This window comes from Phyllostomus hastatus, unplaced genomic scaffold (genome assembly GCF_019186645.2).
Source record: "Phyllostomus hastatus isolate PE091 unplaced genomic scaffold, TTU_PhHast_1.1 phas_scaffold_216, whole genome shotgun sequence".
In the NCBI taxonomy this organism is placed as follows: domain Eukaryota; kingdom Metazoa; phylum Chordata; class Mammalia; order Chiroptera; family Phyllostomidae; genus Phyllostomus; species Phyllostomus hastatus.
In genome coordinates this window covers 15,048,546-15,072,577 of record NW_025334018.1, presented here as the reverse complement: position 1 = coordinate 15,072,577, position 24,032 = coordinate 15,048,546, and the positions used below count along the sequence as shown (strand labels likewise).

At 57.7% G+C, this 24,032-nt stretch overlaps 2 protein-coding genes across 2 annotated transcripts; both read right to left on the bottom strand.

The window, feature by feature from the left end:
- Positions 1–1,334: 1,334 nt before the first annotated feature.
- Positions 1,335–11,861, bottom strand: OVGP1 (oviductal glycoprotein 1). Its single transcript, XM_045816989.1, is given in 13 exon segments — positions 1,335–1,492; positions 1,495–1,598; positions 1,707–2,397; positions 3,368–3,503; positions 3,887–4,003; positions 5,564–5,749; positions 5,841–5,949; positions 7,390–7,514; positions 8,024–8,189; positions 9,647–9,703; positions 10,690–10,894; positions 11,278–11,307; positions 11,837–11,861. Coding segments are annotated over 13 exon segments (2,109 nt in total).
- A 5,506-nt stretch (positions 11,862–17,367) lies between these two features.
- WDR77 (WD repeat domain 77) lies at positions 17,368–24,009 on the bottom strand. The gene is made up of 10 exons (XM_045816642.1): positions 23,787–24,009; positions 23,360–23,545; positions 22,306–22,447; positions 22,073–22,122; positions 20,774–20,844; positions 20,584–20,638; positions 20,033–20,104; positions 19,199–19,307; positions 18,666–18,734; positions 17,368–18,148 (listed from the first exon to the last, which is right to left on the bottom strand). The coding sequence occupies exons 1-10, from the start codon at positions 23,899–23,901 to the stop codon at positions 17,989–17,991; spliced, it is 1,029 nt and encodes a 342-aa protein (XP_045672598.1). The 5' UTR covers positions 23,902–24,009; the 3' UTR covers positions 17,368–17,988.
- Between the last annotated feature and the right edge of the window lie 23 nt (positions 24,010–24,032).

Below are 24,032 nucleotides of genomic sequence, written 5' to 3'. Positions count from 1 at the left end.
GGGCACTCCCTGTCTAGCCTGTTCTGCAAGTCACTACAGTTTTGGGGTTGGTTTGTTATGTAGTTTAACTGATTTGTGACTTGTGCTGTGGCCATTGGCCTGTGGCCACGAACTCACACGTGTGTGGGTACATCCTTACCTGTTCCAGTCATTTTGGATGGGTGCCTGGCCTCACGGGCATTCTAATTTGAGACTCTTAAAGACTCGGAGGCTTGCACTTCCAAAAGACAAGGTAACATCAGCCCTGGCCAGTGCAGCTCAGCTGGTTGGGGCATCATCTCATAACCCGAAGGGTCTCAGGTTGAACTCCTAGTCCAGGCACGTGCCTAGGCTGCAAGTTTGGTTCCCGGTCGGGGTGCGGGCAGGAGGCAACCCATCGATGTTTCTCTCTCTGACGTCGATGGTTCTCTGTCCCTTCTCTTGTGTAAGCATGTTCTCAGGAGAGGATTTAAAAAAAAAGGTAGCATCACTGATAGGCATGGCTCCCACTCTGAGCATCATGGTCTCCTAGAAGGCGGGGCCAGAAACTGGGCCTGTGTCTATACTGACTTACGAGGGTCCGTCGGGGCAGGAAGTGCCCCCGGGGGGCGGACTGCAGGGTGGAGTCAGCAAGAACCCACACGTCTGGAGGAGACCTGGGAGAAGCGTGCAGGTCACACACAAATTGCATGCAGGTCACACACAGGTGTGCTGCGTCTGCTTCCCTCTCAATCACTGCCTATGGGAAGAACGAGCAGGGAGGGATCTTTTCAGAGACAGCTAAGATGCCACCAAGCAGGGAATATAATTGGAAGGTGCAACTTCTGCCTCCTTCTCCCGGCCTCCCTTGAGCATGACGGAAAACTCCAGGAGAGATTCTGGTTCTGACCCACAGTCACGTGAGAGGTTGGCAGAGAGAAGCACAGAGCAGAACCATCCTGTGGATCCGACACACCTCGCTCTTCCCAAACCTGCAGTAGGGGAAGTGGCCTTGAAAAGGAGAAGCTGAAATCGGGTTGCACAGGCCACCTCAGGAAAGTAACTTCGGGCTTGGGGTGGTGAACACACAACACGATATGCAATTGATGTGTTACATGTAGAATTGTACCCCCACGACCTCTGTAGTTTTATCAACCACAGTCATGCCAGTCAATTCAAGGAAGGAAGGAAGGAAGGAAGGAAGGAAGGAAAATAACTCCAGAGAACTCAGACGGATTCTTTGTTTCTAGTTTATTTGACAGAAAGAGATTAGCTTGTTGTGGCTTTGCCCCATGAGTGGTTACGAATGGCTGGGGACAGGTGGCTTCTGTCAAGAAAAGACAAGGGCTGTCCCCAGCATGTGCCACCAACAGAGCTTAGGGTCCTTGACCCACAGAAGAGTTTTCTAGGTTTCCTTTCCTTAGAGAGAGAGGACTCGGAAGGGACATCGAGTTGACAGAATGCTTTCTGTCCACGGGAAACAAGAGGTTGTCAAAAGCAAGAGACATGTGTCCTGGGGGCTCGATGACAGGCCACAGGGCAGAATCCTGTTCTCAGCTCCCATCTAAAGACCAAGGTAACCTATCGGGGTCAGTGTCCCCTCAGATGTCAAAGTCCTCCCACCAGGAGGACCATCATCTCTGCGAGGGACAGTCATCTTAGCAGGTGCTACAGCCTTCCTTCCACGGACCTCGACCTTCCCTCCAGAGGTCTCAGTCCGAAGAGTCACGGAGGCCAGAATCATCTACTCAGGGGCCACAGGAGTCACGATCTTTTCTACAGGGGTCACGATCTTTCCCACAGGGGTCACGATCTTTCCCACAGGGGTCACAATCTTTCCCACAGGAGTCACGATCTTTTCTACAGGGGTCACGGTCTTTCCCACAGGGGTCACGACCTTTCCCACAGGGGTCATGGTCTTTTCCACAGGGGTCACGATCTTTCCCACAGGGGTCACGGTCTTTTCCACAGGGGTCACGATCTTTTCCACAGGGGTCATGGTCTTTTCCACAGGGGTCATGGTCTTTTCCACAGGGGTCACGATCTTTCCCACAGGGGTCATGGTCTTTCCCACAGGGGTCACGATCTTTCCCACAGGGGTCACGATCTTTCCCACGGGGGTCACAGTCTTTCCCATGGGGGTCTCCGTCTCCCCTTGCAGAACCACACTGTGCTTCACAAAGGGTGCGGTTCCCCAGGTGGGGCTCACTGCCCTGCCTCTGGGGAGTGTCGTCACAGTGTCAGCCTTTCTCTGGGTCCCAGTGGCCACGCCCTCTGCCCCTGGGAGCAGCCCCCGCGAATCAGTGGTCAGCGCCTCGGTCACATTCACCCCTCCTGGGAGCAGCCCCCGAGAATCAGTGGTCAGCCTTCCGGGGCTGGTTCTTGAGGAATTTGTAGCAGATGAGACCAAAATTTTTAGTGAAAGGGTTGAGCTGGACTCTACAGAAAATCATCAGAAAAGGATGAGATTTCCCATGTCTTCCTTCCCATCCCATAATTCCTGGCAGGGCCAGCACCACCCCAGGCCTGAAGTCCCTGCTCCCCAAACCCAGAACTGGAGGATCTCACAGGCACCCACATGAGGACATAGGTAAAGTCCCACCGCACAGAGGCCCTGCTCCCCGGCCTCATCACATACACCGGACCCCAGGCACCCATGGCACTCAGTGGGTTTGCCGCACTCCCGGTGAAGGACCCAGGAAGGCGCCTGCCAGGCCTCTGTCCTCAGGCCCCCACTTTGGCCTCTGTGACGGCCCCTTCAGCAGGACCGCGCCCCCAGGGCCCAACTCCTTACTTGTTGAATCCTCAAGGCGAAACCGACCGCGCCCCCCATTGTAGGAGACACTAGGAAGAGCCACAGGCCGAGGAGGCTGTTCCGGACAGCGTTTCTTACAGACCGGGGTGCAGTCCAGGCTCCCCCTGGCAGCTGTCTTCCCGTTCCGAGCCCCCTCTCCCCTTCCCCCCCCACAGTGAGCCCTGCACACCGTCAGCTCCAGGGCGCCAGGCCCCCTGCCTAACTGCCAGGGGGAGTCTCCAGCGCCCAACAGATATCAAAAGAAATGTAATTTTTCTTTCTGGCCCTTGGTCCATGAAGGCAGGAGAGAAAAACCGGGAGGAATAAACTAACGTTCACTGAGCGCTCACCATGAGCTTGCCGTTTCCCTTCCCTATCTCGTTTGGTGGCCGTAGCATGTCCCGAGTCTAAGGACCGCTCCCGCAGGACGGACGCAGGAAGCCAGGCCCGGAGAGGGCAAAGGACACGCTCCCAAACTGGGAGCACAGATCGGCCTGGGAATCGTCGAAGCTCCTCCCCTTCCCTCAGCGTCCCCTAAAGCCTCAGATCTGACGCACGCCCAGTGCAGCCGCTCACACAGCTCGCGACCCCAGCTTCCAGGTCACAGCCACTCACCGGCCTGCCGCAGGAGGCGATGCAACACGCAGACGAGGGGGAAAGGGCCCTCGCCGCAGAACACGCCCCTGACGTCGTCCAGGTCCAAGGTCCACACCATGGCCCCCCCGAAGTGCTCTCTCTTTATATACGATGCCTGAAGGGGGAGTGGTCCGTCAATCTGCTGTCCTGGCCACCCTCGGACAGGCCCCCTGGCCCAGAACAGAAGACGGACTCCCAGAAGGCAATGCGGCAGGAGGGTCAGGAGGACAGCCTGTGTCAGAACCTAGCCTCTACCACTCACCAGCTGTGGGATCTTGACCCACCGAGACTTCTCCTCTTCCAAATAAGAGGGCTGGACCGGGTGGGTTTAGGAGACCTTGTGTAGTTCGGGTACGCCTGAAACTCACACGTGCCTGCCTTTTCGCCCTCTACTCAGCACACACGCACCCCCCCCCCCGCCCCACCCCAGTGCAGACAAGGGCCTCGTGGTAGCCAGGGGGAAGCTATAGGCTGGATCGAGAAGAACTGAGGGCTCACCTTGTATCTGAAGCTGGTGGGGTCGTCATAGCCAAGCCACTCCTCCCCTTTGTAGGCATACGGGACGTACTGGTGGTCGATCCACAGCTTCCGCGCCCCCTGGAGGAAGGAGCACACCTGCCCGGAGGATCTGGGTTAGTTCTGCGGAGGGCCATGGAGGGAAGCGGCCGCAGGCGCCCTGCCCCGTGTCCGGGAATGAAGCATCCGGAACCCCGCACCGGGGAGGGAGGGGAAGGGGGACCCGAGCAGAAGTGGGGGAGCCACTTGCAGGAAAGCCTCCCTCCGTTCTGAATAAACCGTCCTGCTCCGCATCGCTTCCTCCAGCGCCCACGATGGAAAGGACAGCAAGAAGCAGGGGGCGAGTGACTCCCGTGGGAAACCCAGCCTGGGTTCCGTAAAGAATGCCAAGAGCAAAGTCCTCGCCGTGGCACACTTGACCCTGGACCCAACCTGTGTCTTTTCCAAAGAGTTTTCATGAGCAAATCTCTCTGTTCATTAGCAGTTGGTGTGAACTGCCCCATCTAGGGACTTGTCGAACTAGCTTTTGAATCTAAGGAATTTCAAGTTCCCGAAGGCAAAGAGAAGTAGGTCATGGCAATCGATCACGCATCCGGGGGCGGCGTCTCCCTGCAAGCGGAGGTATTTGAGCTGGGTGCAGAAGTTAGTATCTAAGTCTTTGTGGGGTTTGATGGTTCTTTAAAAGTTCTTTCAAAATCTCTTTGACCCATAATGCCCTCCAAGGACATTATTTCACTACATTCTTATTCATCGCGATGTTTTCATTCATCGCGATGCGTCACTGCATTAGCAGGAAAACGTCCCTGCAGGTCAGCGCGGAGCAAAGATTAGAAAGACGCTGGCCCCTCCCCCTGGCACCCCTACGCCCCGCCTACCTTTGCGCCTGCTGCCCTCCGCCTGAGAGGGCCTTCCCGTCTTCCCGCTCCCGCCCGCCCATCAGGGCCCTGCTGCGCTTCGGAGCTCTGCTCAGCAGCTGCCTGCTCCAGAAGACCTTCCAGCCCCGACCGCCGCCCCCCTGGGCCTCTCACTGTCTACTCCCGGGCGTTACATCGCCTTGGTGCCTTGTGTCTTTCCTCCACAAAAATCGCAAGCTGTGCTGAGACTGGGGTGAAGGACGTAGAATTGGGGTAGAGGAGAAAGAATCCGTGGTACAGATTGTTTCGGAATTGCCTCAAAACAATCTCGTGGTGGGGAGGGAGAGGGCCAGGGACTAGAGGTGGGACAAGGTCGGCCAGGAGAGGTGAATGAATGAGGCGGGTGGAGGGGCGGCACTGGGGGAGGGGAGAGGAGATGGTACTATTACTTTTGCAAATGTTTACAATTATATATATGTATACATAGAGCAAATATTAACTATTTCCATTTAGGCTGTATAGTAAGTCAGGATTGACTAGTATGACATTGAAGTCTTTCGAGGGGTAGAATATCAGTCCCCCTTTATTCAGATCCCATCTAGCCCCTCAGCCCTTGCAAAGGACTCACATAACTTCCCCTGAAGAAAAAGGAACTGCCCCAGAGAATGGATTTCCCCTGCCCAGCAAACTACTTCTCGGCCCCGTCTCCAGCCCTCACCCTTGCCTTTGCCCCTGACCTTGCTCTCTGGCCCAGCTACAGGTGGGGGGGCCTTAACCAACCGACCGAGGTCCCTGTTCCTGTCACCTCGAAATAAGCCAAGAAGCCGGGCTGCTTGGTGTACTTCCCCGGAGCCGCAGGCCCCACAGCTTTGGCCCGCAGCCAGTTCTCAGAGGCCTGGCGGAGGTGAAACGTCCGTCCGTAGGTGGGGAACCCCATGAGCAGCTTCTCCGAGGGGGCCCCCGACTCTCGCCAGGAGTTCATGGCATATGCCTGCACAGAGGAAGAACAGACCCCTCCTGTCACTGCGGCGCGGGCTTGGGGGCAGATGTCCGGGCTGCCTCTGGGAGCGTCCCTCTCTCACCGAAGATTTGGGGTCTCCGAGCTGAGAGAACAGGGGGCTGTTGTGTCCTGTGAACTTTTCCCAGCTTCCGTGTAAGTCGTACGTCAAGACGCTGATGAAGTCCAGGAGTCTGTAAAGGGCGGGAGGAGGGCATAGGTAGAAAGTGTGGGCTGGCTAGTCGGCTCATCACAGTGCTAACTAGATGACTAGCTAACTAGCTAACTAGCTGTGTGCTGGCCACCCAAGCTCCCCTGCCGTTTCTGCCTGAGGGGCCGGCCCAGCTGTGCCATCCACTTTAGATGCTGCCACCAGAGCAGACTGCTGGTTAGGCACACCTGCGTCTCAGGACCTGCGCCACCCTGAGCGTATCCATGGAAACAGGGAGGCGCCACACTAGAACACCAAGGCCCTCCAGAGGTGTGCACACGTTGTCAGGAGCAAAGCGGCACTGTCCCTCCACAGTCAAAGAGCTTCTGTCGTCTGCCACTCAAGGGACCATCGAAACCCCCGTCATCCAGGAAGCTGTCACAGTGACGAGGTGTACCGCACTTACCAGGTCACTGGAACTCGAGTTTCCATGGATTATCTCATTTAATTTCAATCCGGCCAATACCCTGAGTACCGCAGCTGTCTCCGTGTTAAAGCTGCAGAAACTGAGACCTGGCCGGGTGAACTGACTGGCCTAAGGTCCCCCAGGTGGGGGAAGGCAGGACCCCCCTGCCCCACCCCACGGGGCCTCTTCCCCTCCCGCTCACACTGAAACCCCTCTCCCTGGCGTAACCACACACAGGCGCGCCCCCCCCGCCCCCCCGTCCTGTCTTTGCTCGGCCGGCATCCGTCTGTAAATACTTAATTCTTTTTTTTTTTAAGATTTTATTTATTTATTTTTAGAGAGGGAAGGGAGAGAGAAAGAGAGAGAGAGAGAAACATCAATGTGCGGTTGCTGGGGGCCGTGGCCTGCAACCCAGGTATGTGGCCTGACTGGGAATCGAACCTGCGACACTGGTTCACAGCCCGTGCTCAATCTACTGAGCTACGCCAGCCAGGGCTTGTAAATACTTAATTCTTGAAATTCGAGCAAATTAGTGCAGAGCCAGCCTGGCCAGGAGGAGTTATGAGCTCTTCATTGTCTGGCTTTGGAACTTTTGCAGGGTTCCCGAACCCTGAACACTGGGCCCGACTGGGAATTTCTGTGCCAGATTATGTGCCAGTGATTGGTGATTCAGCTGCCTCTCAATGTCGGTCACCTGCCAAATGGCAGATGTCCGCAGATGGAGTCTGGGACGGCAGAGGCCGGGCCCATGGGCCACCCCCTGGGAGGCCTGGTGGTGGGCTACGCAGGAGATCCTACCCGGGACGGTGTTGTGGGGACTGGCGCTGCCTCCCCTCCCTCTGACCCCTAAAGAAAGCCTGGGGTCTCAGGGATCCCGTCCGTGTCCCCACCATGCTCCTCAGCCCACCCCCTCCAAGGGAGGCACGCAGGAGGCTCTAGGGCAGGGTCTGGGCAGCTCTGGGGTTCTGAGCGTGAGAGACATCCTGCCTTCTGACCTCCGAGGCGGCCCCCACTCACCTTCCTAGTTGGGGCACATCGTACGCTGTTTGGATGACGTGCGGGTCCCCGGAGACAGCCGCAGACAGCAGCAGCCTCGGGCGCGAGGTGAGCTGGGCCTCCTTCTGGAAGGCCGACAGCAGTTCCTGGGGGGACGAGAGGCAGCCAGACGGCACAATCAGGGAGAGGGGCGCCCTCCAGGACCCCTTCATTCGCAGAGCCCCTTGAGCCAGGCTCTGGAAACGTGAAGGCGAGCCAGACTCAGGCCCTGACTCAGGCCCTGCCCACGGGCCCTTCAGAAAGGCAGGCATGAGCCAATGTGGTCAGCGATTTAAGAGGGGGGGGCAGGCAGGGTCAGGAGCAGAGGGTGCAGACCGCCTGCCTTTGGGTGTCCAGGAAGCTGCCCAGAGAGGGCACCGCTTAGCTGGAGGCCTGGAGCAGGACCTGCACACGACAGAGAACAAGCTACCCCAGGACACCTGCTCAGCAGCTCTTTGGCCCAACACCTCTAGGCTGATGGCAGGAAAAGAACATTCTGTTACCACTCTCTCCTGCCCTTGCCCTTGGCCTCCTGCTTGCTCTTCCCATGCCACGAGCCCATATACGATAGAAGTAGAATCATTTCCAGACCCGGGAGCTGCCAGACGGGGCTTACTTGAATTAAGAAGAGAAAATTCCACCGGTCGTGCGTGGGGCTGCCTCTCAGTCCCGGGTACAAGAAGCAGAGGTCCAGACCATCGAAGCCGTGTGTCCTCAGGAGGGATATAGCTGAACTGATAAACCTCCCCCGGGTGGCGGGTGTGGACAGCATATGGGTGAACCTGCAGGGAGACCCGGGCTGAGGCCAGGAGCGCTCTCTGTGAACCACCACCTCCCGCAGGGCCCCTGGGTCCTCATCCCGTGAAGAGCACCAGGATGTGGCTGGAGGAGAGGAAGGCGGGTCTTTGAAACTCTCAGACCCTTGTTAGATTCGCTCCCAGCACTGGGGGCCGAGTACCCAGGAATGGGGTATCGGGGCAGCGGGGAGGAGGTACAGAAACCTTGACCTGGCTCTGGGCGGGGGCACCAATAAGCCCCAGCCTGGCGTGGGAGGCGGGCTCCGTCTCAACGGCGGCAGGAACACGGGGCCCACCGGCCAGGCACTCTGCCTGCATGGCCCCTTCACTTGTCTGGGCGCTGACACTCTGTCCCTGACCGAACTAAGGGAGGGAACCCCCGCCGAGGGCCAGCATTTCCTCAAAGCTGTCTGAGCTAATCTGGGCCGGGGCTGCAAGATGAGGTGTAAGAGGCCCGGGCTCTGATAGGGGTTCTGGCCTCTTTGCTCTTTGATTCGTCAGCTGTTTGATTTTTTTTCTACATTACTGGAAAATGTGTAATTAATTGAAGTTGAACTGGAAGCTATGCTCGGCTAATTCTATGTGCAGGGATTAGACACCTCACCAGGTTCAGGGTGAGGCAGACCGGGGTCCCTGACCTGTCTGCCACCTCCCAGGTGGGTGGTCGCAGAGGGACACCTGTGTGCAATGTGGCAAGTTCCCTAATGCCTCTCATTCCTGCTTTCTCTTCTGCAAATGTGCAATGCAAAGAAGCCCTCTGTGAGCCTCTTCCGAGTACCCACGAGATGGTGTGTGTAAAGCCCCCAGGCCCTCCTCTGCACACAAGTGTCTGCACACAGGTGTCTGCATGCAGCCCTCTGCACACAGCCAGCAATCAGGGGCCCCGGAGGGGCGGGGCCTGGGGTGGGGCCTGGGGTGGGCGGAGCCAGCTCTTACCCACAGCCCATCCTCCCTCCACTGTCCTGCACAGAAACAGCCGTGCAATCCCAGGCCACCAGGTTGCCCTCCCCTGAAGCTCCTTCCTCCAGGGCGAGGTGGATAGTTATAAATACCCATTTATAAAGTGAGGAAACCCAGGACCTGTGAGGTTTGGGGTTTCTTCTTCTCATCCTAAACAGGACCCCTACCTCCTAGGAAGGGTTGCGGAGACAATGGTGAGGCCCCATTTTGTCCCTCATTTCCCCCCACCCCCTTTCTCATACCCGGCTGGAAGTTCCCTGTCCCTCTCCCTCGCCACAGAGGGGAGGCGGGGGGGCCCTTGAGTCCAGGGCCAGGTCAGGACAGGAGCGGGGAGGGGGGCCTGGGGGCGAGGGTCTGCACTAGTTTTCTCTCCGCAGCCAGGCTGGCTTCCCCTCCCTGTCCTCACTTCCAGCCCGCCTGCTGCACCCTCCCACCTGCCACCCCCCGCACCCCAGAGAGAAGATGGAGCCGCACCGCCTCACCTGGACGTGCCGAAGTTCCAGCCTCCGACGGACAGCAGAGTTTTCAACCCCCGGTTCCTGCGATGCGGGAGAGAGTCAATCAGCTGGGTGCACGCGCCAGTGGGCGGCTGCAGTCTCCGCTGTTCCCGTCATTCATTCGGGGGGCCAATGGGAAGTGGGCGGTGGGAGGGAAGGAGCAGAGCAGAGCACAGGAAAGGGGCGCAAAGGAGAAGAGGGGAGAGATCAACCCACAGGCGTCACCCCCCAGGAAGCCCCAGGCTGCCCAAAGTCCGCCCAAGTTCCCCCCGTCCCCATACTGTCCCCGTGAAAAGGAAAACGTAGGCTGAAATGTCTCTCTTCACTCGTTTTCTTAATCAACAAATATTCACTGAGCGATTACTATGTGCCATGGAGTGCTTTCGGTGCTTGAAATTCGACAGCGAGCACGACACTCAAGCTGTTCCCTACTCACAGGGGCCTTGTAATCTAATGACACGGGTTTTCCTGTCTGCTCGCCTGTGACCATCCACGCAGGCACAGAGAGAGAGAACCCAGGAGTTGTGCAGGAAGGAATGCTCACACAGCACTCACGGAGCGCCAGCGCTGCGCCAGGCACTGACCTAGCCGCTGGGAGACAAAGACAGAGCAGACCCCGCCCCTTCCCTTGGGGGTTCACAGCTGGGGGTTGCAGGTGACAAGTGGCAATAAAAACGCCAGCATTTGTGAGGCATCTGTGATGGGCAGGCCCTCTCTGAAGCACTTTAGCACAATGCGTGAAATCCTCACCACTGGCCTTGAAGGGTGAGTTAGGGGCAGGCAGGCCGAGAAGAGGGAGAAGGACATTCCAGGGAGAAGCATCAGCAACCACAAAGAGAGAGGGCAAGGAGTTCAGGGCGTCTGTCAGCAGGGAGTTCCCAACTCCTGGGATGCTCCCGAGTCCTGCCTGAGGGGAGGCTGGGACCCGAAGAATCAGAGGAACACTGGGGAGGAACAGGAGAAAAGCCTTGATTCTCTTCCATCTGTGAAGCCTGAAAATGTGACCCCCACGTTCAATGCAGACACACCTCTCCTTGAGCTTGTTGAACTCCGGGTAGAGAATTTTCTCATCCTGGAGGTCCTTGGCCACCAGCTGATTGTCGTTCATTGAGGCAAAGGCGAATACCAGGTGGGTGCAGAGAAAGGGGTCCAGGTCACGGGGCCAGATCGAGGCCAGGCCAGGCCGGCTGTGTGCCCAGTTGGTGAAATAACACACCAGTTTGTGGGCAGCACCTGGCAAGGGAGAGCACGCGTCAGCTGGCAGAGGCCAAGGGACGGGATGGAGCTCAGCTTCCAGACAGCAGTGTGGACACAGCCCGAGAGGACAGGCCACTGTACTATCACCCCTCACCCCTGCCCCCCAGTGCTATGCTGAGGTCCCCTGCTGCTGAGGTCCCAGAAGGAAAAGAATGCCTAGAACTCCTGGTCAGAATGGGTCCTCGGGCCTGGATCCCAGCACACAGAGAGTGCCACCAACAGCAGGTGACTGAGAAGCCTCTGCTGAACTGTACGGGACCAGCGACCCCTGACCCAGGGCCAAGGCAGGGCGAGGATGCAGGGCACTGCCCAGCCGGAGAGTCGGCCTGGCTCTGGAGTGGGGGGCACAGCGTCCTTACCGCCGTGGTGCTGCAGCGCAAGGGCCAGCCCTGCAGGAAACGAAGGAGGCCATCACTCACAGATTCGGCGGGTGCCCAGAGTGGGTGACATGCCCCCCCAGCCCTCTAGGGACCCACCGACCCAGCACCATAGCAGACGCAGACACGCCAATGGAGACTCACGCCCTGTCCACTTGTTTCTTCATCTCTAGGCTGAGTCAGTGCAACCAGACCTATCCAAGCTCCTTTGCACTCCAATAAACCCCATGTGCACACACACATGCTGTGCTCAGGGGCGACCAGAAGTCCCAGCCAAAGCCCTGGGCCAGTGGTCCTCCACCCAGCTACAAATAGGAAAGCAGTGGTATCCTGGCTCCTGCCCACAGAGGTTCTGACTTCTCTGGTCTGAGGTGGAAACCAAACCTAAGAATGTTCCACGCGCAGCCAGGTTAGGGAACCACTGCTCTCCTCACTCCTCCCCGAGCCCCTCCGGCCCCGCCCCACCTCTGTCTAATCCAGGGCACCCCGGGGCCCAGAGGGAGGACAAGCTTACAAAGCCTGGACTGAGGGACACACTCACCAACCCACAGCAGCAGTCTCCCCATCTCCAAGGTCTGAGGGCTGCAAGGCTGGAGACCAGGGCCCTTTATATGAGCTGCCCCAGGTGACAGCACCGTGGGACAGCGCCGGGGTGGCCCAGCAACACATGTGCACGCACACACAGCCAAGGACAGTGACTAATGGGCTGCTGCCCCAGGGTCAGAGCGACCCCAGCGCCTCCTGTCCTCCCTTCTCTGGCTCCCAGAGCCAGCAGAGCAGAACCTCCAGCAGACAGTGGCTTGGAGCGGGCGTCCCCACGGGCCGTGGCCAGGGCAGGGTAGGGAAGGGCTGGCCCCTCTTCCTGGCATTCGGCCCACGCGGCCCGAATAGGAGGGGAAACCCCGCATGGGAGCAGAACTGCTAGTGTTACGAGATTGCTGTGGAGGGAAACGTGTTACAGTTTTAAAGCCCCGGCTTGGGACTCGGGCGGGCCTAAGCGTGCGTCTCAGCGCTACCGACGAGAAGTTCCACAGTCTGGGGCAAGTTCCTCAGCTCTTCGGGCTTCAGCTTCCACCCTTGTAAAATGGAAATAATCGCCCATAGCACTCAACAGGCTTTTAGAGGAGTTAAAGAGGTAACATCTAAGAAGTGTTAGGTCAGTGCTTGGCAGCCCCTAAGGGCCCGGTAAATGGCACTGGCCACTGGGTGGGGGGCAAATGAGCTGCCCAGCAGCACAGGGTTCTCACACCCAGACGCTGGCACTCGCCAGGCAGGGGCTCGAAATGGCTGGAGGGACAGGACCAGGCAGCTCACTCTCCACGCTACCGGAGGAATAACAGTCAGAGCCCAGTGACACGCGTCAGCTGACACGAAGCATCTCAGGTCAGGAGACAGCAGAGACTGGCCGGAGCAGGGACGTGGCTCAGTAGCCACTGAGGGCAGCCGCGTGGTAAAATAGACCCATGTTGGAAGAAGAGTCTTTGATGTCTCAAGAGAAGACAGACAAAAGCCTGAATTTCTGTCCGAGCCGACAGTGACTGAGCCAGCGTGTGGGGCCACGCCGAGCGTGTGCCATGCACGGAAGGAATACAATGAATGCAGTTCGGGTACCTGAGAGCCGAACTTTGAAACTACAACAGAGCCACAGGAAAAGTGAATTAGATCGGTGGCCAGGTGCTTTTGCGGTCCCTCCATTTCTTTTTCCCACGACAGAAAAAGGCCGTGGGTAGGTCCCAGAGTTCAGGACCTGAATCTCGGGAGGGCGGGGGGCACCCAAAGTCAGTTGTGCTCAGTGTCCATCCCCAGAGACTGACACAGTCACCAAATCCATGTCCCCGAGGTACTAACCAGATGCCAACAGAGTGAATGAGACAGAAAAATAACACTGCCTAGCAGTTGAATTTGCTTCCCTTCCGGTGTGAAGAAACCAGCAGAAGCAACCTTTTCATCAGCAGTTTGCTTGGGTGTCACAGAACGAGATCGATGGACGGGACGGGACGGGACGTTTCGGGCGAGGGTGTTGCGCTGAGGCTGGGAAAGCCTCGTGCAATGCCCGCCCAGCAGAGGCTGTGTCTCCTCCACCTGCTCCGCAAATACTCCTCGGGCAGGTGCCCGGCCCGCTAGGCGCTCCTGCCATGTCTGATTCCATGGAGATCGAGACACAGTCCCTGCCCGTTAGGGAGCTCCGGTCCAGTGAGCAGATGGACCCCGTGTGCGGTTCTCTCTGGGAGAAGAGGGTGACTCTCATCCCTCTTGGGTGGGTGCAGCGGGGAACACATGAGCCCCGCCTGCCCCCTCAGCGCCACCCTCCATCCCTTGGGTCAGTGCGAACCTGAGCGGGGAGGTAATGCAGCCTCCTGGGAACAGCAGTGGATCGGGCTTGGCGACATTGGCACCATTGGGTTAGATTACCCCTTGTGTGTAGCTTCTGACTCTGACGACCTTGCTCTTAGCTGTGGCCCAGTTTCTAGCCCAGGGGCCCTGATTCTTGTTACCGGCTCTCTGCTTTGATTCCCCTTCCTGTCCCATGTGCTGTACAGTTGATTCCTAGGGCCTGGGGCCCGACTCGGTCTCACCGGGCTTCCGGGGCCTTGCCGGCTGTGTCTGAAGACCCCCTTGAGGTGCAGTGCCTGCCTCTCTCTCCTCCTGAGCCTCCCCTCACCCCAGGCCTGCTCCCCAGACTCCACATCGCTGAGATTTCCCACTGGGTCTGTGCCCTCCTAGCCAGGCTCCTGCCAGGGGCGCTGGCTAGAACACTGTACCCATCTCAGAGCCAAGTTCGCTTATCTGAACCTCATTCATCTGCACTTGGGTCACTCCTCCGGGCTCCTATTCTGCTGCAGCGGGCAAGGCAAGATCGCAAACCTCACCATTTCATCCCTACAAAAGTGACCGGTAATGCGGAGAGGAGTGCCAAGCGATCACAATGGATGCCCGGGAGTGAGCTCTGCTTCACTCAGGGACGGCCGAGCCCGAGAGGTGGCAGCTCCGGCTCTGTGCGCCGCAGATGATGAATAGTGGGATGTCGAGGGAGGCGGGTGTTGGGAATCAGTGTGCCACATCGCTCTGTTTGTTCTCGGTCCTCGCCCCCTCCCCCGAGAGTTCTTGCTGTCAGAAAATGCAGCCACTGCTTTTTGTCTGTGCACCCCCACCCGGATCCTAAAAGCACTCCTCCTCTCCGGGGCTCAGCCTGTTCTCACCGAACGGGAAGAAATTTACAAATGCCTCGTGGGTGGCTTCCCAAATCCCCGCACCAGTGCGGCCTCTTCCGTATTTCCCCGCACTCAGCTAGACGGCGGCGTGGTGGTCTCCACCAGACCCTTTGGTAGGACTTGGAAGAGGTAAACTAGCTCTCCGTAAGTGCCCACTTTTGCTGGAGAATCCCAGAAAATGTGTTTTGGGTCTCCAAGGTTGGTCTGCTCACTTGACTTTTCCAAAACCCTGCTGTATGGGCTGCTGGTGTTTGAGAAATTTTAACTCAGGAGTGAGGGTGAAAGATTCCGACCGAATCTCTCATGAGTATGTTGAAGGAACTGGAGAAGTACGATTAACAAAATCAGCTGGTTGACGGTGTGGGAGTGCAGGGTGCTGACTACAGATCTACAGATCGGTGTAAACTCCCAGGTTTGCCCTCACCTTTGACACGGAGGAAATACACTAGGGCAGTGTTTTTCCCTAATATTTAACACAAAAGATGGCTTTTGGTTGTGCATAAGGATTTTTACAAATTTAAAAATGTATGTTTATTTTAATGTGCATTAAAAATGTATCTTACCCAAACAGCCATCATTTCCCGGATATCATTGAAGTTTAAAAACTGAGGCAGTTCAAAAAAGACTATGTTAACAAAGTGGTAGAGGTAAGTACTGTGTCCAAGCGTGCGTCATTCATTACCGTCCCCAGCTGAGGGTTCCCGCTGAAATGGAGAAGGTCAGCGTGACGTTCCTAATGCTTGTACCATGGTGCCGCCCAAAGGGGTGCGCTTCCTCGGAGCCTGGCACCCAACGTGGAAGGGACAGGCGAGATGTCTGTGTTTGCTGAAGGGGCTTCCAACCAAAGGCACTGGCCGGGCACCCACCCGGAAGCTAAAGGATGTTGTTTGGAGATTTATCTCTTTACATACAGATCTTTTGAAGTTTAATGATGTATTTCACCTCGAAGCTGCAGGACATTATTTATGAGACAGGAGAGTCTCTGGAATACGTTGAGCACTACACTAACCCTTACTCCAGACAACCAAAGGGCACTGCAGGGTCCTGGGTTGCACTGTCTCTTAGGACAGATTAACCCCTCCTCTCCTGATGGGCACAGCTCTGTCTCTCTGGTTTGCACTAGTAATGGGACCGTGTTGTGAATTCATGTCATGAATAATGATGAAAAACTTCCTGGTGGCCCATTTTTGATGGAGAACTCAAGAAAATATGTTTTGGGCCCAAGACTGGTCTGCTCACTTGACTCCCCCCCCGCAACCCTGCTGTATGGGCTGCTGCTGTTTGAGACAATTAACTCAAAACTGAGACCAGAGTGAGCCTACCTTTCTTCCAAATGCAGTTTGCTGCACAAGTGACTGCGTGTTGTGTGACTCAGAGGGGCAGTGAGAAACCCACTATGAGAGGTAACTGGTCGTGAACTCCCCGCATCTGCCCCACACGCCGGCTTTCCTCCGGTGCCCCTGAGCTTCCCCAGAGCACATCAAGGCACCCAGTGCATGCCTTCCTGAAATACTTAGGCAAGCACACTTTGGGACAAATCTTCTGTTTGTAGATGCAGTTACTAAGTCACGCCACTACTGACACACAAATGCGAAAGGCACAGTATCCGTGCTGTTCGAAGTCAGCAAGACCCTGCCTTCTGAAAACCGCAGCCTTCACTCCCAGGTCTAGCTGTGGCCTGTTCCGGGGCCCTCTGAAGATAAATGAAACTACAGGGGCGCCCCCACCTGCCCCCGTTCCACCCCCCAATTTCCTGCCCTTTCGAACATGCCGCTCGGAGGAAACAAGGACGGAAGACAGAGCGGGCAGAGCCCGGGTGACTGTGGCGGTGCTGATGGCAGATGCAACTTGCTCTCACGGGCCCAGATCCGAGCCCAAACTGTGTGCAACAGCAATGCGACTGTCCCTTCTCTGATGTTTCCCTTCTCTGATGTCACTTTAACCACCTTAACCCAGACCTACCTTCCCTGGGGCTCTTAACCTGTTACACCTGTTCTCTCTGCCACTCCAAGTCCTCACCCCTGGCCTCGCTATCTCTAAATGATCACAAATTTTAAGCTTTTACTTCTGGGAAGAACTTAAGGGTTTCTACCAACTCACTCTGTTTACACTTAAGAACAGAGCTTTGTTCCCATCTCACCTGGAACCTGGTAGGTCACATGACCACAGTCCCCATGGATTTTCCCTGGAGGGGACTGGGAGACAGGTGGAGCTTGGCAAAGGAAGCTTTACTTAAAACATTGTGTCTGTATTTCCTCCAAATGCCCCATTTTTGAGTGAGTGTAGCTACACTAAACTTGCAAAGCACATACTGATTATATTTAGTGCTGATACACTCGGTAACTGATCCTTGACTTCTAATTGGCAGGGGTAGCCGGTCCACCAACCTGAGGAACCCAGTGTTTACCTTAAGTTCCAACCAGCTACTCTGGGGGGCTGGGAAGTAAAAAGAAAGGGGGGGAGGGGTTGCACGACTGACACCCTGACAAGGGAAGTATGTCTAACCGTACAGAAGACACGCTTCAAAGGGCAGGCCAGCAAGGCCTGAATGTTTTATTCACGGGCCAGTATTTCCGGTCCTCTTTCTGATGCTGTAATTCAAGGCTTCCGCGCCTCCCCCCCCACAGTTTTCAGACGCCCCGCATCCACAGAAGGGGGTCTGGAGGCAGGAGAGGTGAGCCCCAGGCTGCGTGCAGGTAAGGAAAGTGGCGTTCCTCTGCACGTCTGGTCCGGCTTTACCTTCACTGAAACGCTAAGCCCTCCCCTGCACCCCAAACTCCCCCCGCCACCTCGTGGCATCTGAGACAGAAAGACACTCATCCCGCACGTACACAACTCCATGGGAGGCGGGGAGGCATCACACAGGCACCAGTCACATTTTATTGGGCCAGAAAGTGGATTTCTGAGTCAGTTCAATGGCAAGATGTGCAGAACCGTGGTGAGCGATGCGGCTCTCCCTCAGGGTGAGCGGGGTGGATTTCCGTGAACGGGGCCCCGCCCACGCCCGCGGTGGATCAGTCTACTAAAACGCTCCGATGTCCATGAGTGGCCTGCGAGCTGCGTCCTCCGGTCCAGGAATGCCCACATCCCACATGCCACCCGGTTGTGGCCAATTCCTCACGCACAGCCACATGGGAAGCACAAAACCCTTTTGTGAACTCTGTTTTAGGGTGGTGGGGAGGGTGAGCCCCAGGAACAATGTGGGATGGACTTCTTATCCCCCCTACAACCAAAAACTACACACACACACACACACACACACACTCAGACGTACAAACCAACCCATCTTCCAGGAAGGTTTTCTTCCCCGCGCCTACAGGATCCCAGCACCCAGACACCCCCCGGCTGGGAGACACGCCCAGTGATGCCCAGATCCGGGCGTCAGCCTGCCGCGGAGGCCTCCGCACGGCCTCACAAGCTGAGGGGCAGGGGCAAAGGGCGAGGCTACTCTGGGGGATCTGCCTTTTGTCTTCAACCCGGCCTACTCAGCGACACTGTTAGGCCCCGGGGCTGGGGGAGGATCCGTGAGCACCACGTGGTGGATGACCCGGTGGTCCCAGCCCACGGTGGTCAGGAGGGAGTGGTTGAGTGGAGACCACGTGACGTCCCTCACGAAGTCTCTGTGGGCTCGACTTCGGAACCTGGAACAGGAGAGTCTGAGTGCGGTAGGGGGCAGGAGGGAAAACCGACTTGGGGAGGAGAACCCGACACACCCACGCCCCCCTGGGTGTGGGGCTGCCGGCAGGAGAGCAGCGTGGCTACCCTCCAGGGTCTCCTCCATCCCTACTGCCCCAGACTCGGGCGACTCCAGCACGGGCAGGGGTGTGGGCAGCCCAGATCAGACGGCACATCGAGGCCAAGCAGCAAGCACACTTCAGATATTCTGTGGGGCGCCTGTCCCCCCAACAGGCTGCATCCGCTGTGGTTCTCTCTGCAGAAAGGGCAGCCCGCCCTCCGGGAGACAGAATGCCAGCCCTAGAATCCCACCCGCCGCCACCTTCCTCCTCTACCCAGGGACAGAGCCGGTTGAGCGCCGGCCCCAGGAGCAGAGTGGTGGCCTTCACCCAGTCCCCTTGAAGGAAGACAATGCACTTTTCTGCAGGAGAGGAAGGAGCCGGCCACCCGCCGCCCCTCTCCCCAGCTCCCCCTTGCACTTACACCTCGGACAGGCTCGAGTCCAGCAGGGCGAGGGAGCAGTCCTCGCTGACAGATGCCAGCAGGGGGGCGCTAGGACAGGAAGGAGAGGGTTGTGAAAGGTGCAGCCCATGGGACCCCGGACACACCCTGCATGGCAGCCCCCAGCCCGACCCCCACGTCGGGCTAAGGTCTGGCTGCTCCTCGGGTCCCCGTCACAGGGCCCACGCAGAGACGAGGGAAACAGAGGGGAGCCCTGGGTGACACGCAGCCTGCGACTAACCGTCCCGCCCGGCCCCACCCCCGCAGCTCCAGCCACCACCCACACACACGGGCTTTTCAACTGCACTGTCCCCACAGTATTGACCAATCTGGGCGCTGAGCAGGGTGTCAGCCACGGCAGACAAGGACCGCACCACCCAACAAAGGGTGCCAGACGGCGGACACTCTGAATCCTCAGGAGAGCAAACCCACTCGGCTAGGCCTTGGCCAGAGTGACCCTGCCCCCTCGAGGGGCCCGTTCACGCCCAGCAGGCCCTGGTGACAAAGGACAGTACCTGTGTGGGGAGAACACCAGCCCCGTGACGCACTGGGAGTGCACCGCCGAGCTGAGGGCGCAGCCCGCACTCTTGGTGTCCACGAGGGAGACGGTGCCGTTCTCATCACCTACAGAGAAGACAGGGCGCGTCACAGGGGGGGAGGGCGGGGCCCCGGGGGCAGCTGGGCCCGGACCCGAATGCCCGTCCCTCGAGGCTGGACAAGTCAGCCGGCTGAGGACCGGTTTCCTCTCTGGGTGAGTGGGGACGAGCAGTCGCTGGCGGCCGTGGGAATTCAGTCAATGGATGATGAAGTGGTTGTTTTAACCACAAACCACGTCACCAGCACAGCACTACAACTACCCACAGTGTAACGAAACCCCCTACACGGTAAGTCCTCACTAACGTGGTCCGATTGTGTGAGTCTAAGGGAAACAACATACAAGGAAACCAACTTGACTGCAGGCGGAACTGATACCAGAGTTACTTCCTAGGATGTCCCATCAACATTGTAACGAAAGGACGTTGAGTGAAATGACATCACTTGAGGACCTGCTGCATAGTGAGTAATCCGTGTGCTCTGGGGCCCACTGACTCCCAGCCATGTCCAGGATACCAGAACCAGAACCAACAATCGGGACTCACATCCCCCGGGGAAAAAATCATCATGTTGCCCAAAGCTAAACTGAAACCACTTTTGGGTCCCCACCCCTCCCAGCCCCCCATCAGCATAAGCCATCGGTGCCCAGGGGCGCCGAGGATGGAGCTGCCGGAGCCTCGCGGGTGTGGAGCTGGCACTGCCCCTTCCCCCCTCCCCTCCCCAGAGTCCCCACACGGCTCCTTTGTCGCCCTCACCAAAGACGAAGACTTCGCTCTGCTGAGGATGCCAAGCCAGGGCGGTAGGAAGGTGGCCAGAGGCACTGCAGCCTGCAGAGGACAAAGAAGGGGTCAGGGAGAGACCCGGAGCCCGCCCCGAGAGGCAGCCTCCCGGATGGAGCCCCGCTGAGTTCCAGGAGCGCTGCACTCGGGCCCCCCCAGCCCGCCCAGGCAGCCGTGCCCTCCGCCTCCTCGGCCCTCACAACCTCACTGGGCCACCAGCCTCCTGCCCTCTCCGGACACAAGTCACAGGCAGGTTTCGAGCACACGGCACGAAGATATCAGCTCTGGCCCCTGTGCTGACCCTTCCAGGAAAGGGGAATTAAGTCGCCCACCCAGGACCCAGCCCTCCCCCATGGTGCCCGCTGCACAAAACGGGGTCAGCAGAGCCTCAGCGGCAAAGAAAGCAATCGTGTAACTCAGGCCACAGCAGCGGGGCATTCGGTAGCTTGTCCTCCGACCCGGTCCAAGGCAAGCCCCTTCCGGGCGGGTTGGCGGTACCGCCCGCCCACACCGGCTCTCAGACTCACCCATCTGCGACGCCGGCTTGGGGCAGCGGGTATCCCAGAGCAGAATCCGACTGTCCTGGGAGCAGAGGAGCAGAAAGGGGGCTTCAGACCCAAAGCAGCAGCTGCGGGTCAGGGGGTTGCCACACTGGACACTGGCCTAAGGGCTGGAGAGTGGTGGGGAGCGGGGAGGGAGGTGGAGGCCGTGTCTCACCTCGCTGCACGAGAGAAACACCGAATCCTGGTGGGGAGAGGCGGCGACACGGGTGACCTGCCCCGAGTGAGCTGCGGAGGAGAGAGGAGGGGACTCTGACACAGGAGAAGCTGGAGGTGCCCCCCCCACCCCCCACGCAGGGGGCAGAGGGAGGGTGTGAGCGACAGGCCTGGTCTCCAGCTGCCATTTACTACATTTCATGAGATACTGAATTAGACCAAACCTCAGAGGAAATGGTGATGGAGTTATAAAACCTGAAAAGGCTTAGGGAAAAAATCCAATTAGCACAGATGATGCAAGAGAAATCAGGGGCTGAAGAAGAAGAGGGAGGGAACTCGTAGCTGGCCCCCACTGTGCTGCAGTAACCTCCACCCCGCAGGGCACGCCTCAGCGGGGTTCTGGGCACCAAGGTGTTAGGGGTGTCGCCCTCCTGAACGTCCTCCTTCCTGACAGTGACTGAGGAGCTGCCTGCAGTCTCTCCGGGCTCTTCCCCGCCTCTCCCTCCGCAGACACCTTCTCCCCCGTCACAGAAGGAACACGCAGCTGTGTCCCAAAGCTCACCGCGGTACAGTGCTCGGCGGTGTGACCAGCAAACGTGCGACACAAAGGGGGCTTCTCCCCGAGAGCCGCAGAGCAAGGACAGAGCCCTCAGGTAAAATTCAGGGAGGGGGCCACCTTGCCCCTCCCACACCCGACTTATCTCCGTCAGTCTAAGGATGGGAATGTTGAGAAACAGGACAGATTCCTAAGCCTCAAGGCTCCTACTTGGAGAAGGCCAAGGATCTGCTGGGGCTGGGTTTAGCTACGGCGCAATGCCTGAAGGGGCGGTGATGGTGAAAGGGCTCGAAGGCCGTGACAGGACAGTGGGACTTTGGTCTGCAAGCCACAAGGAACCAGTGGCAGAGCAGAGGGGACAAGTCCAGAGCCGAGAGTGCCACCGTCTGTCTGTGTGAGGTGAGGCCTAGAAGCAAGTGGGAGCACGAGCAATGGGAGGGAGGTCACTGCCACATGGAACAAGGCGCACAGGAACGCGGTGATCGACTGAGAGCGGGAAGCAGGGGAGGGGAAGGTGACTGCGACTGAGAGCCCCAGGTGGCCGAGAAGGGGGTGAGGCCATCAACAGAGGCAGGGAGTTAAGGGAAAGGGCAAGGGACGGACGCCTGTGGAAGAGAGCCATCAGGCAGGAGAGCGGGGGCTGCTGCCCCTGACTGACATCCAAGCCAAGTCCAGGGCGCCCAATGCGAAAAATAAGAATGACACAGCTAAGGCCAGGGCTGGGAAGGAAGAGTGGGCACTCACCCCGGTACGAGTTCAGCACCATCTGCTGAGGCAGGTCCCAAACCTTGATGCTAAGAAGCAAAGGGAAACGGATACTTCAGTGGATTGCAAGCCCTCTGGGGAAACCTTACAGACGCGCCGTGTTAGTCACTGGGTTCTCACGATGAGTCCGAAGCATTATACAATAAGGCTAATCGGACGGTGAGGACACCGCAGGAGGCCCAGGGACAGGAGTGCTGAGGGCGAGGACCCACCAGAAGTCCTGGCTCCCGCTGACAGCCTGCGTGCCGGAGCGCAGCACGCTGACGCTGCACACGATGTCGTCGTGCTCGTACTTGCAGAACTTGCTGACGATGAGTGTCTCGTTCTCGTCCAGCTCCCACAGTTCGACAGCACCTGTCAGGGAGAGGATGCAGGGGGATGGAAACAAGCTTGAATTCCACCAAGACAGCAACTCACTCCCGGGACCCAGGTAGCCCATCACCACTACACTAACAAAGTAAGTTATTTCTACAACAGCAAAGTCCATATCATTGGAAGGGTTAGCCTCTATGCTGGCATTACTCTTTTCCTAGTAACGGCCCAGACAATTAGGTGAGGAAGACTTCTAGAAAAAGATGGAACAGCCAGTAAAATCCATTACCCCACTTCCAGTGAGAAAACACTGGAAAAGAAGTTCCTGGGAGAAAAGGACAACAAAGCTTCCTAATTATAATAAATATTTGCTGAACAATTCCAATACACATCTCACGGAATCTTAAAAATACACGTTGAACAACACAGTGTCTTGCACAGTGACTGGCTAAGTACTGGGAACGCCCCAGAAGTTGTCCTGAGTATATGAAGTGTTGAAGTTCAACTGTCAGAGAGGGTCAATTTTTACTGTCCACATCTACCCTTCCCAGTGAAGCCTGCCAACACCCAAATTCTGTGTTTTTTTTTAAAATAACAAAGTCTCCACTACTGAGTCTGACAGTCAAAACAAAGAAAGCAGAGTAAAGACATTTATGAAGAAAAAAATGGGAAGAGACAGCACAGATTGGCTTGGTCTGGACTGGGGGGATACGGGGCAGGTTACATAGAAGGAAAAGTGAATGTAACCCATTTCTTAATTTTTCTGTGGATTTTGCTAGAATCTTCTATCCGGCCACTTAGAATCATTGTGTAGAAAAAGGCATTTCTACCTACACAAAACCAACACCCTCAAGCTCCCCCAAGAACTCAGTTTGGGGCATGAGAGTGAACCTAGCCCGACCTGTACCCCCTGGCCTCCATTCCCCCTGCGAGATTGAGGAGAAAGTGACTCACCTGAATCGGAAGCCACCAGGATACCTTTGTCCCCCACCCAAGTGAGGTCAGCCACTCCGGCCTCCGTCTGGACTCCAGCGGAGCAGAAGCCTTCATTGGGGGCGGCACAGGGGTCTTTGAACAGCCAGAGGGAGCCAGCCCAGCAGCGACCACTCAGGCTTGAAGCCCCAAGCAGGAGCGCTCCATCTAAAGGAGGTACAAGCTGTCAGCGCAAGAGGCGTGTAAGGGCTCGTCTCCATGGCGACCGCACAGAAAACCACGCGGGCCTGGATTTGAGCTCAGGAACACTGGGCACAGTTGGGGACAGAGCTCAGCGAGGGAGGGACCAGGGTGGCAGGCGGGGCGGGGGCAGGCTGGAAGGACTAGTCTGGGGAAGGGTCCTCCCGAGCCGGGGTGAGAGAGCCCCAGGCCCGCGATCTCCGCTCACCCGACCGGTACCGCGCAGCCTCCAACTGCCGCTCCATACAGGCGGGCGCATTAGGGGGAAGGTTCCACTCGCGGGCCGCCGGGGGCACTACAGGAGGCGGCGTTTCCTTCCTCATGTCCACGGTTTCAATGCCAACCTAGACCCAAAGTGGCCGTCCGCAGGAGATTGAGCCCGGAGAGTTCCCACGTGGTACCTCCCAGGGCCTCCGCCCCTCTGGACAGGCAGGCTCTCTACATCTCGCGAGAA

Coding starts and splice junctions, on each gene's coding strand:
- WDR77 (XM_045816642.1), bottom strand. CDS start 23,901: ATGAGGAAGGAAACGCCGCCTCCTGTAGTGCCCCCGGCGGCCCGCGAG. Junction 20,845..22,072: donor GGTGCTGAACTCGTACCGGG/GTGAGTGCCCAC, acceptor TCTCCTCCGCAG/CTCACTCGGGGCAGGTCACC. Junction 18,735..19,198: donor CTGGTGTTCTCCCCACACAG/GTACTGTCCTTT, acceptor TTCCTGTCCTAG/CGCCCCCCTGCTGGCATCTG.